This window comes from Cherax quadricarinatus, chromosome 60 (assembly GCF_038502225.1).
Source record: "Cherax quadricarinatus isolate ZL_2023a chromosome 60, ASM3850222v1, whole genome shotgun sequence".
Taxonomy (NCBI): domain Eukaryota; kingdom Metazoa; phylum Arthropoda; class Malacostraca; order Decapoda; family Parastacidae; genus Cherax; species Cherax quadricarinatus.
In genome coordinates this window covers 11904842-11917931 of record NC_091351.1, presented here as the reverse complement: position 1 = coordinate 11917931, position 13090 = coordinate 11904842, and the positions used below count along the sequence as shown (strand labels likewise).

The window sequence follows — 13090 nt, the reverse complement described above, 5'->3', positions numbered from 1 at the left end:
GAGGTAGAACGAAAGCCTAGAACAACCATTTTGACACAACTGCATTCCAGTAGAAAAGTATACAATTAAGTTATTTCTCATTTGCATACACCAATTTTTTTAATGGAAACAATTACAGCGGAACCTCGGTTTTTGTGATTAATCCATTCGAAGAAGTCTGACAATAAACCAAATCGAACAAAAACTGAAGCAATATTTCCCATGAGAAATAATGTAAATCCAATTAATCTGTTCCAGACACACAAAAATATTAACAAAAAATACATTTTATAGAGAATAACTATAGTTTTACATACAAACTAGGGCATACAAAAAACGAGGTTCCACTGTAGTGCAACGCCGACAAATGGTGAAATGTTCCTCTCTGCAATTGACTTTTTCACCACCATTTCAATATTTACAAAATGGAAATGCCATATAACAACACCTGACTATTGGCTAACAAATATTTCTTAAAATAAGCAGCTTTTTCCCAACAAAGTGGCATGACCCAAATACAGTGGTCCCCCGCTTTTCGTAGTTCCCGGCAATCGTAAAATTCGCCAATCATAGGGGTATTTTCGTATAAACATGGACTCGCTTTTCATAGGTCGACTCGCGAGTCGTAGTTCGTCTGGGACGCGTACCCACGGCGTGAGCCAGGGCGGCAGCCAGTCTGGCATTGTTTACCAGTGAGCGAAGGTCCCCAACGAAATATTTCATAATATTCCATTTATTTTAGTGCTTGCAAGTACTAAATAAGCTACCATGGCTCCAAAGAAAGCTCCTAGTGCCAAGCCTGTGGTAAAGAAGGTGAGAAATACGATTGAATTTAAGAAAACCATCATTGAACAATATGAAAGTGGTACAAGTGTGGCCGAACTGTCCAGGATGTATAAGAAACCCTACACAACCTTATGTTCCATAGTGGCCAAGAAAAATGAAATAAAGGATGCTGTTGTTGCAAAGGGAGTAACTATGCTGACAAAAATGAGATCACCAGTACTGGAAGAGGTTGAGAAGTTATTATTGGTGTGGATAAATGAGAAACAATTAGCAGGAGATACTCTCATGACTTCGTTTATTTGTGAAAAGGCTAGGCAGTTGCATGAAGATTTGGTAAAGAAATTGCCTGCAAATAGTGGTGAAGTGAGTGAATTTAAGGCCAGCAAAGGCTGGTTTGAGAGATTTAAGAACCGTACTGGCATACACAGTGTGGTAAGGCATGGTGAGGCTGCCAGTTCGGACCACAAGGCGGCTGAAAAATATGTGCATGAATTCCAGGAGTACATAGAGGCTGAAGGACTGAAACCTGAACAAGTGTTCAATTGTGACGAAACAGGCCTCTTTTGGAAGAAAATGCCAAAGAGGACCTTCATTACACAAGAGGAAAAGGCAATGCCAGGACACAAGCCTATGAAAGACAGGCTGACGCTAATGTTCTGTGCTAATGCTAGTGGGGATTTCAAAGTGAAGCCATTACTAGTGTACCATTCTGAAAATCCCAGAGTGTTCAGGAAAAACAATGTTATGAAGAGTAAATTGTGTGTGTTTTGGAAATCTAATAGTAAGGCATGGGTCACGAGGGAAATTTTCGTCGAGTGGTTCAATGAAGTGTTTGGCCCTAGTGTGAAGGAGTATCTCCTGGAAAAGAAATTGGATCTCAAGTGCCTGCTAGTAATGGACAATGCACCTGCTCATCCTCCAAACTTGGATGACCTAATTTTCGAGGAGTTTGGGTTCATCACAGTAAAGTTCTTGCCCCCGAATACCACTCCTCTCCTCCAACCCATGGACCAGCAGGTTATTGCAAACTTTAAAAAACTCTACACAAAAGCAATGTTTCACAGGTGCTTGACTGTGACCACAGACACTCACTCGACCCTAAGGGAATTTTGGAGAGAACACTTCAGCATCCTCCACTGCATAACCCTTATAGGTATGGCTTGGGAGGGAGTGACTACCAGGACTTTGAACTCTGCCTGGAGAAAATTGTGGCCAGATTGTGTCGACAAGAGGGACTTTGAAGAATTTGGGACTGACCCTAATGAGCCTATGTCTGTTGTAAAATCAATTGTGGCACTGGGGAGTTCCATGGGGTTGGATGTGAGTTTGGAGGATGTTTAAGAATTGGTGGAAGACCACAATGAAGAGCTCACCACTGAGGAGCTGCAAGAGCTTCAGCAGGAAGAGCAACACATTGCAGCTCAGAATTTTGCTGCAGAGGAGGAAGAGAGATGGAAGAAGGTGCCTTCTTCAGAAATTAAAGAGATTTTTACTATGTGGGGTAAGATGGAAAGCTTTATGGAGAAACATCACCCTAACAAGTTTGTTGCAAGCCAAATTGGCAACATGTACAGTGACAAAGTCTTGGGCCATTTTAGGGAAGTATTAAAGAGATGCCAGAAACAGAGCTCTCTCCACAGTTATTTTGTGAGACAGGACTCCAGTGACTCTCAAGGTGGTCCTAGTGGCATTAAGAAACAGAGAAGAGAAGCAACTCCAGAAAAGCAAATGGTACCTGAGGTGTTGATGGAAGGGGATTCCCCTTCCAAACTATAAACAATCCACTCTCTCCTCCTCCAGTCTCCCATACACTAAGAAGAATCTCCAATAAAGGTAAGTGTTATGCTGTTAATGTTTCATTCATCATTTCCCATTGTATTGTTAACGTACTACATGTATATTTCATGTTAAAAAAATTTTTGTTTTAATACTTCTGGGTGTCAGGAACGGATTAATTGTATTTACATTATTTCTTATGGGGAAAATTGATTCGTAAATTGTAAATTTCGTTTATAGTAACGGCTCCAGGAACGGATTAATTACGAACAACGAGGGACCACTGTATTGGTAAAACAATATCACACAATTTTTTTTTTAACACGCTGGCCATTTCTCACTGAGGTAGGATGACCCAAAAAAGAAACGCTTTCGCCATCATTCACACTATCACTGTCTTACCAGAGGTGCACAGATACAACAATTAACAAAAAAAATTATTGTCTCAAAATATCTACAATATGATAAAGCATAGCAATTAATCCTTAGCAACCCATCATGAGATTGAAATTTTTATATACAAAATAAATCAACAAATTTATCTTTAATCAAAATAAACGTGCAAAATGTAGGTAGTAGGTTAGTAGACAGCAACCGCCCAGGGAGGTACCACCGTCCTGCCAAGTGAGTGTAAAACGAAAGCTTGTATTTGTTTTACATGATGGTAGGATTGCTGGTGTCTTTTTTCTGTCTCATAAACATGCAAGATTTCAGGTACGTCTTGCTACTACTACTAACACTTAGGTCACACTACACATACATGTACAAGCATATATATACACACCCCTCTGGGTTTTCTTCTATTTTCTTTCTAGTTCTTGTTCTTGTTTATTTCCTCTTACCTCCATGGGGAAGTGGAGCAGAATTCTTCCTCCGTAAGCCATGCGTGTTGTAAGAGGCGACTAAAATGCCGGGAGCAAGGGGCTAGTAACCCTTTCTCCTGTACAAATTACTAAATTTAAAAAGAGAAACTTTCATTTTTCTTTTTGGGGCACCCTGCCTCGGTGGGATACGGTTGGTTTGTTGAAAAAAATGCAAAAATAAATACTAAAGAGTTCTTCCATACAATATTTTTATAACATTTTATTCTACAAAATACAGTGGACCCCCGGTTAACGATATTTTTTCACTCCAGAAGTATGTTCAGGTGCCAGTACTGACCGAATTTGTTCCCATAAGAAATATTGTGAAGTAGATTAGTCCATTTCAGACCCCCAAACATACACGTACAAACGCACTTACATAAATACACTTACATAATTGGTCGCATTCGGAGGTAATCGTTATGCGGGGGTCCACTGTATTTCTACCCCCAAAATATGTTTGAAAATCAATAAGTACATACCTAAGATCATGCTTTAGTCTGTCAACTTCCTCCTGGTGTGCTTGAGAGAGTGTTTGTGTCTTCTGCAGGTTCTGATTAAGGTTCTGTTTCTCCAGTTCTAGATTTTCAATACGGAAATTATAATTCGCAAGCGTAGCAATGAAATTATCCCTCTCTACTGTTTGGGACTTAACTAAATTTTCCATGTCCTGAAGACGTCCCTTGAGGTCCCAGGCTGCTCTCTTAGGTTTCCCTGGCAATTCAAGTCAAGAAATAAGTATTTATCAACTACTTTTACCCATATATACTTGTAATTAATCCCAAATGGAACCTACCAAACAGTATATCATCTTCCTCAAACATTTTACCAACAGCTAGCAAGCAAGCCTTCTCCAGTGAACAAATACTGTACCTAAAGAACAAAAGGGCACAATAATGTGACTCAAACAATACACAAATAACCTGTACATAGGAAAGAGGAGCTTACAACGCCATTTCGGTCCAACTTGGACCGAAGTCAGACCAAAACGTCGTTGTAAGCTCAACTCTCCTATGTGCGGGTTATTTATGTATGATACTGTACTTAAAGGATTCTGTCAATCCAAGCTTGTGTCAATTCTAGGGAAAAAATTAGGCTATATCCTTTGTATCTTTTAATATCTAGCCATAATACATTATTGCTAAATGCATTAAGTGAGATGTTGGGCATTTTCACAATAATATATTATTTATGGTACTTCTATACAATACAATGAACTGGACTTTAATACCCTATTAAATACCAATTCAGCCTAAAATAAATCATTTTCAACTAAATATACTTTGATGTTGCTACACTCAAGAAATTATCTGGTCACTAGTGATTACCAAATATGTACTACCTTTAAAAATGTTGTAAGAGCTTAAAATAACTGTACCATGACCAAAATACATCTCCTAAAATGCAATAATATTAAGCTATACATATACTATACTATCATATACATACTATCATATACATACTATCATATACATATACTATCAGCAGGAGAAGAAAAAGTAATATTGAGCTATAAAATTAAATAGTATAGCAACAGAATCAATTCCATCTCTGGCAATTTTTATACTAAGTGATTTATATTCCTCCAAGTATGTGCACCGAGAGGCTGCTTACTCTCAGTGCACATACCTTTCAAATACTGAGTTGAAGTTTAGTTTGCTAACTTTAATATCTGTTGATTAAATAAGTCATTAGGGTCACAAATCCACAGCACCAGCTTCAAGAATGCTTAAATTCCCATGATAGAGTACATAAACCATGCATACACTGAGAAGGTGCTCACTCTCTGTGTATGCATGGTTCACATACTCTATCATAGGAATTTAAGCATTCCTGAAGCTGGTGCAGTGTATTTGTGACCCTAATGACTCTTAATTAATCAACAGATATTAAAGCTAACAAACTAAACTTAAACTCAGCCCTTGAAAGGTGGCAAAGTATGGAATCTGCCGCAAGTTTACCTACAAAAGAATGAAGGTTAACCTTTGTTTATACATACTCTCTTGCTAATGTAGTTTTAAAGTGAGGATAACAGTGTATGTATTTAGTTTCCTGTGAATTTTCCATCTTCAGTTCTAAATTTTCTTGACAAAATTACACATTACACTTAGAATTACCAACATATGCTATGTACTCCATCTGATACATTAACCCTTTCAGGGTTTTGGCCGCACTAGTACGGCTTACGCGCCAGAGTTTTTGACGTACTAGTACGCCTAAATTCTAGCGCCTTCAAATCTAGTGAGAGAAAGCTGGTAGGCCTACATATGAAAGAATGGGCCTATGTGGTCAGTGTGCGCGGTATAAAAAAAATCCTGCAGCACACAGTGCGTAATGAGAAAAAAAAAAGCTTTGACCGTGTTTTTGGATTAAAACAGCGACTTTGCACTGTATTTTCATATGGTATTTATTATTTTATTCTGCTTTTCCTGGTCTCATTTTATAGAATGGAAGACATATTACAGAAATTGAGATGATTTTGACTGGTTTTACAAAGAAAATTACCTTGAAATTGAGCTCAAAGTAGCAGAAATGTTCAATTTTTACCAAAGTTCAAAAGTAAACAAATCATGCTATGCGTCCAATACACGTCAACTGGTGAGTCTAATATTCTTTCACAAGTGCGCTGATATTATTTATACCATTTCTACACCAATGCAGTAGTCTGCATAACGGTAAACCTTCTATTTTTTGTGAGAATAAAAATTCAAAGTGGAAAGCAAAAGAATGTAAGAGGGGCATAGGGACATGACTAATGAACAGAAGGAATGTTATTTTAGTGCCAGGAATGTCTTTCTTGTTTATTCTGGACCCTATTTGGAAATTGGCATCTTTTGAAATTTGTGTGAAATTGGCAAAATTGCTAAATTCTGACCACTGTATTGGACAGTTGAAATCAGTAAATGGGTGGCTTCTTGTACTCGTTCGATAGAAAAAATGGAGTTCTAGCGAAATAGTTAGGATTTTTGTCGACAAGTATGCTGGAATTGGCCGAAAATAGGGCTCAAAGTGGGCAAAATCGCTGATGCATAAACATCGTCGAGACCGCTAACTTCGCGAGAGCATAATTCCGTAAGTTTTCCATCAAATTTCATACTTTTGGTGTCATTATGATTGGGAAAAGATTCTTTATCTTTTCCTAGGAAAAAATATTTTTTTTTTTTTTTTTAAATTTGGCCAACCCTGAGAACAAGTCTCTGAGACGGCCTGTCAACCCTGAAAGGGTTAAATATGAAAGAACTGAGTTTTATTCAAATGATTATTTGAGCTGCAATGTATCACCAGTCTTACTAGCCGTCTCAAAATACACAACTTCACCTAAACTACGAATGATTTGGGAGTTTTATTATATATCCCATTATCATCCTTAGACAAGCTGAAAAGGTTGCTAGTTCTTAGCTTCAACTGTTCATATCTTCTCACTTTGTGTTAGTCCTCAATGAACATTAGTCCAGATAAAATAGAATATAAAATTCAGCATCTCTAAAAAAAATGGGATAACAGTACGTACATCAATTCACCAAGAAGCCCTGATCAAGAGTAACAGAATATGCAGCACAAATGATTGATTAATTACACTAAATACTGAATATAAAACTGTATGCAACCTACCTTTAGTGACTGGCTCTTCACTGTCCTTACTGGCTGCTGGCAATGTCTTGGAATTCTTGCTAACAGAAGAGTGGGTATTGTTGACATGATTGGTTATGTTAGTTCCTGGTTTGCGGCCAACTACTCCTGAAACATCAATGCATGCACAATTCACGTCTAAAAAAATATCCGAACTTGAGTGACATGCACCAAAGGTCATGCATAAGAGGTACAGCATTGCTGGAATTCCATTATGCATGTGTGATATGATGCATTAGCATTATAAATTAAAAAACTAGAAAAACCTAAAAAAAAAAAAAATCCATGGATTAACTGTAAATCTGCCCATGAGCTGGTCTATATGCCTGTGATATATACTTGTGACTGGTTCTGAGATTTTCTTCTACCTTCACAACCTAGCCTGAGGTGAAGACTTTTGTGATGATTGCTTGTTCAATATAATTGTTGCTATTGGCAGTCCACCTGCCTCAACATCCGTCACAGACAGCTTGATCTGGCATTTGCAGTGAAAACTTCTACACTTACGGTAATATTTTCAAAATCTGCTGGTAGTGGGCTGAAGAGTCTAGGATTACAAACATGCCCATGGTGTTCAAGCATCTTCCACATACATATCAGATATCTCTTCTTCATTCCAGCATTCATTCCCAGTACAGTACTTCTGAGGCATTCACAGTAGCATAAATGCTTCATTGGGCACATGGGCAGTAAAGGTGATAAACCCTGGAAATCCATTAGCCGTCATTTACAGTTTTTAGGGTACAGCATTGCATTTAGGGTAAAGCACTTTCTTCCCATTCCACCCCACTTCAGCTTTCCAGGAATTTGATTTTACAAGCTTCTACAGCTGCTGAACCTGCAGTGAAATACTCAACAATATCCTTGCCACCATAATGAAGTCCCTTAGCTCAACCAATATTTCATTACTCATTCTGTGTGATGGAATAATAGGGAAACATACTTTCGTTCCTGCAATGTAATTTATTATTCATATTCCACAAACCATATCCACACATTTTTCTCCAAATCATAGACTGTAACAGCAGACTATGCTGAAAAAAGAAGAGATGCTGGGCTTATAGTCAGAACACTACCCAATATTGAGTTGGATCCACCTCCCAGAGAAGCCTTTTTCCTGTAGACAAACCTCTCAAACACCACCTCTGCATTAAGGTGACCCAGCAGCAGGGAGACAGGGAAAGTAAACAAATCAAAATCTTCAGGTCACACTACCCTGGTGGGAGATGGTTGATATGTTCAAAACCAATAATACTGTACATACTCATACAGTATAAATGTTACTGTTGATTATACTTCCACACAGGAGTAATGAATTAGGTGATCACATTTAAAAATAATTAGAGTGAGTGCAGCTCAACATGCAGCATTACAAAGCTGATAATACAACACATGCAAATAATTTACCTTGTAGGCTCAGTAAAGCCTCAACAATTAATCTTCCACATTCTGGAAGTCTAAGATCTATCAACTGTCCACCTATTTCAATGGAGTTCATCCTTGGAACTTCAGAACTTGTTGGGCTAGCAATATTCCTATCACTAGTGAGAATTGTAGTGCTCTTTTCTTCAGGGCATGGTTCAGGAACACTCAAAATTTTGTCACTCGAACACACAGAACCCATCCTTCAACAGAGGCACATGGAGGCACTAAATGTCTTTCCTGAATTATTTTTTATGTAATTCTTCTTCTGTCAAGTGGGACATTTATGTCCATAATTACGTCACAAAGTTCTATTTTGAAGCAGTCTCAAATTTGGCTTATTTACATTTCAGGAAATAATTTCTTCAGCTTTTCATAAAAATAAACTATTAAAACACAATTTTATTTAAAATCACACCTAAACACAAAATGATTACTGTGTACAGATGATGAATATACCTTGATATTCAAGCAATCACACAAGTTGTCCTGGCTCCTAGTGCAGTACTAAACTTAGCTCCCATCTTAGTGTACTGAGGTTCTGCATACAACACTGTCACTAAATCAGTTATACCAGATGTGAAGCCACACTGATGACCACATACCTTTATCTTTCCTCTGATATGCCTTTGATGAGTTCTGAGAGTTTTTCTACTCCCAGAGCCCAGCCTTGGGCCAGGCTAGCCTGGTGCTTACCTGGTCAACTAAGCTGTTGCTGCATCCAGTCAGCTTACTTACAAAGATCATTTAGTGATTTTTTTTGTAAATGTAACTGAAAATATACAACCAAAACTGAATAGCTTGTGGAAAGGTCTTCACTGCACGTTCTATTCAATTCTGGACAAGGGTGTGGGGGCAATGACCCCTAGAACACCCTCCAGGTATACTCCTCCAGGTATGTGCTTTTCAGCTTTTGAGGAAATTTTTCATAAGCTATTCAGTTTTGAAGGAAAATTTTCAGTCACATTTACAAAATAAAAAAATATAGAGAAGCTTTATAGGAAAGTTGACAGAACACATACAGGAGAGATTTCTCTCATTTCTCTAAGCCTCTACACTGGTTATTTCATGTTATGCTTTTGGATGTGGGCATCAAGTTAAGTCAAATGTAATATTCTAAACATTCCCAGAGCAATTTCTAAGATAAAATCAATCAATCAATCAATCAAGTTTCTTCTCTATAAAGATTAAAATGTGGGGTTTACAGGTTTTGGATATTATGTGGTTTACAGGTTATGAAATACTAATTACAGAGGGGGCCACTAGGACACCTAGCATGGCTAGGCATTTCGGGCAGACTTAGATTAATTCTTAACTCTAAATTATTAAAGATTATGGAGTGAGTTGGTATTAAGGCTAGTTTGTGAGTTTAGCAATGTGAATGCTTTTGTTTTGGCACAATACACAGGTTCTATATTGGAGTATCACAGGCAAACTTATGACTAGTTGGGATTCATTATTTTATGATTAAGATTCGTATTTCTGTGTTTATAGTCAAATGGGTGAGTGAGTGAGTGTGCAAACAGGTGGTTTTCATGCAGTTAGTTGTCAGAGTGTATCAGGGAGATAAAATGTTGTCTAACGGTAGTTTTGAAAGTGATGAATGTGTCTGCAGTTCTAGAGCTTTCAGGTAGGGTGTTCCAAATTTTAGGCCCTTTGACATACATTGAATTTTTGTAAAGGTTTAGTCGGACACGGGGAATGTCATAGAGATGTTTGTCTGGTGCAATGCCTGTGGGTCCTGTCACAACTATCAAGAAAGCATTTTAGGTCAAGGTTAATATTGGAATTTAAGGTCCTGTAGATGCAGATTGCACAGTAGTAAGTGTGGATGTTCTGAACAGGGAGTAAGTTTAGATCTATGAATTGTTGGGGGGGGGGGGGGGGGGATGGGATTCAGTGATTATTATTACTGCGGCTTTTTGTTGGGGTATTATTGGCTTTAGGTGTGTTGCTGCAGTTGATCCCCAAGCACAAATAGCATAGGTGAGGTATGGATAAATGAGTGAATGGTATAGCGTGAGAAGGGCAGTTTGCGGCACGTAGTATCATATCTTGGAGAGGATCCCAACCCTTTTGGATAATTTTTTTATGTGTTGGGTATGGGTGATGAAAGTCAGGTTGTTGTCGAGGTATAGGCCTAGGAATTTGCCCTCATTATGTCTGGCAATTAGAGTCTTGTCGATCTTAATGTTAAGCTGCGCAACACCTGCTCTGCTACCAAACATAATATAGTAGGTTTTGTCAGTGTTGTGTAAGTTTATTGGCTGTCATCCAAGTCGATATTTTGAGCAGCTCCTCGTTAACAATGGTGTTGAGGGTGGCAAGAATAGGGTGGGAGATGTCATAAGTCGTGTCGTCAGCAAAGAGAGAGGGTTTCAGGTGTTGGGATGTCTGGAAGATCACTGATGTAAATGAGGAAGAGCAGGGGACCAAGGACACTTCCCTGCGGAACTCCAGTATCAAGTGGCCGTGTTGATGAGGCTGTGTCTTTAATGGTGACATACTGATACCTATTAGTAAGGTAGGATTTGAAATATGCAAGCGCATGGCCTCTTATACCATAATGGTCAAGTTTGTGGAGTAGGATGCCGTGACCTGTGTCAAAAGCTTTTCTTAGGTCAATAAAAATTCCTAGCGGATATTCTTTATTTTCCAATGTTGTGTAAAGCAGGTATAGCATTTTTACAATTGCATCATTAGTACTTTTATTTTTCCTGAATCCAAACTGGCAGGGGTTGAGTATGTTTTGTGCCATTATAAATGAATATAATACACAAATAACCCGCACATAAAAGAGAGAAGCTTACGGCGACGTTTCGGTCCGACTTGGACCATTGACAAAGTCACACTAACCAGAGGTGGAGCAGGATGGCTATATATAGGCAGGAAGAGGTGGTGGTAGTAGTAGTAGTAGCAGTAGTACAAGAGTTGTTTATAATACCGACAAGATGAAATTAAGACACATGCACAACACCCGGGCATCCCCATCATAGACGTTTCGCCATCCAGCCAGCCACTGGATGGCGAAACGTCCACAACAAAGACAACCAGACGCCGCACATGTCTTAATTTCATCAGTAGTTGTAGTAGTAGTAGTAGAAGAAGAGGTAGTAGTAGTGGTAGTGGTAGTGGTAGTGGTAGAAGTGGGAAATAAAAAGGACAAGCCAGTCAAATACAAAGGAAGGGGAGCACTGCAAGAGAGCTAGATGCCCACAGAGGGAGAGCAAGCGCACAGAGGTCCGTGAAAGGGAAGTGGTGAAATAAATGAAGAAGGAACAGAAACACGAGACATGAGAGAGAAAAAGACAACCCAGAGGAGCAAAGGAAAGAGGAAAGGGGAAGAGGATGAAGAAGAAAAAGAAAGAAAAAATGAGGATTCAGGTTAAGTCACGGGTGTTCTGAAGTTTGGAGCATTTTACAATGTAGTGGGAGAGGAAGGCATCTACAGAGACGAAGCCAGGGCTAAGGTTCATACAAGGAAAGTTGTGTATTAGAGAGGATTCAACTAGACGGTGACTGTTCGAGTTGGAAGTAGGGAAGACAGTTTTAGCAGAAGACCAGTCAATAGGATGGCTATGATCTCTGACGTGACAGAAAAGAGCATTGTTAGTGTCGGCAAGCCTAACACTATTTTTGTGCTCCCTAAGTCTGTCAGAAAGAGATCGACCAGTTTCTCCGAAGTATTGAAGAAGACAGGAGGAGCAAGAAATAGAGTAGACACCAGGAACATCTGAAGAGAGAGGAGAGGTATGAACGAGATTAGTGCGAAGAGTGTTAGTCTGGCAGAAGGTAAGCTTGATGTCTAAGGGACGGAGATAATTGTTGAGATTAGAAAGACCGGAAATGTAGGGAAGGCAGAGGATAAAAGAGTTCTCATGAGTAGAGAGTTTGGGAGAGAAGAAATTGCATTTAGCACGTGAGAGGGCAGAGTCTATGAAATGGGAAGGGTAGCCAAGACGGGAGAACGAATTATGAAGAGTGGAAATTTCTGCTGGAATGAACTGAGGATCACAGATGTGGAGGGCACGGAGAAAGAGGGAGATAAGAACACTTTTCTTGACAGGGGAAGCATGATAGGAAAAGTAGTGAATGTACATGCCACTGTGCATAGGTTTACGGTAAACGGAAAAGGAAAAACCTGTATCTGAGCGGTGGACATGGACATCAAGGAAAGGAAGCAAGGAATTAGATTCCCATTCAGCTTTAAACTTAATGGAAGGGGCAAGATTATTAAGAGCTTCAAGAAAAGGTTGGAAGAGACTGGAGTCATGAGGCCACAAAGCAAAGATGTCATCCACATAGCGGAGCCAGAGTGAAGGTTGCACATCGAGGGTAGGAAGAAGAACAGTCTCGAAGTATTCCATGTTAAGATTAGCAAGGACAGGAGAGAGAGGAGAGCCCATAGCGACACCGAAGGTTTAAGAATAATATTTCCCATGGAAGGAAAAGGAGTTAGAGTCCACACAGAGGCGGATCAGATCAAGAAAGACGTCAGTGGGGATAGGGAGATAAAGAAACCCTTCATGGGCCTTCTCTCTAAGGAAATCAAGGACATCATCAAGAGGGACATTGGTGAAGAGGGACTCAACGTCAAGACTAAGCATCTTACAGGTTGGGAGAGAGCGAACCCG

At 39.2% G+C, this 13090-nt stretch overlaps 1 protein-coding gene across 1 annotated transcript in view; it reads right to left on the bottom strand.

Annotated features, from left to right (window-relative positions):
• The window catches only part of LOC128694427 (carboxy-terminal kinesin 2-like), a 63289-nt gene that overhangs the window by 34591 nt on the left and 15608 nt on the right, over positions 1 to 13090 (bottom strand). The window contains exons 5-6 of the mRNA XM_070097964.1: positions 7017 to 7142; positions 3887 to 4118 (exon numbers count right to left, since the gene is read on the bottom strand). Of these exons, the coding sequence (XP_069954065.1) occupies positions 3887 to 4118; positions 7017 to 7142 (358 nt within the window). The remainder of the gene's footprint in view (positions 1 to 3886; positions 4119 to 7016; positions 7143 to 13090) is intronic.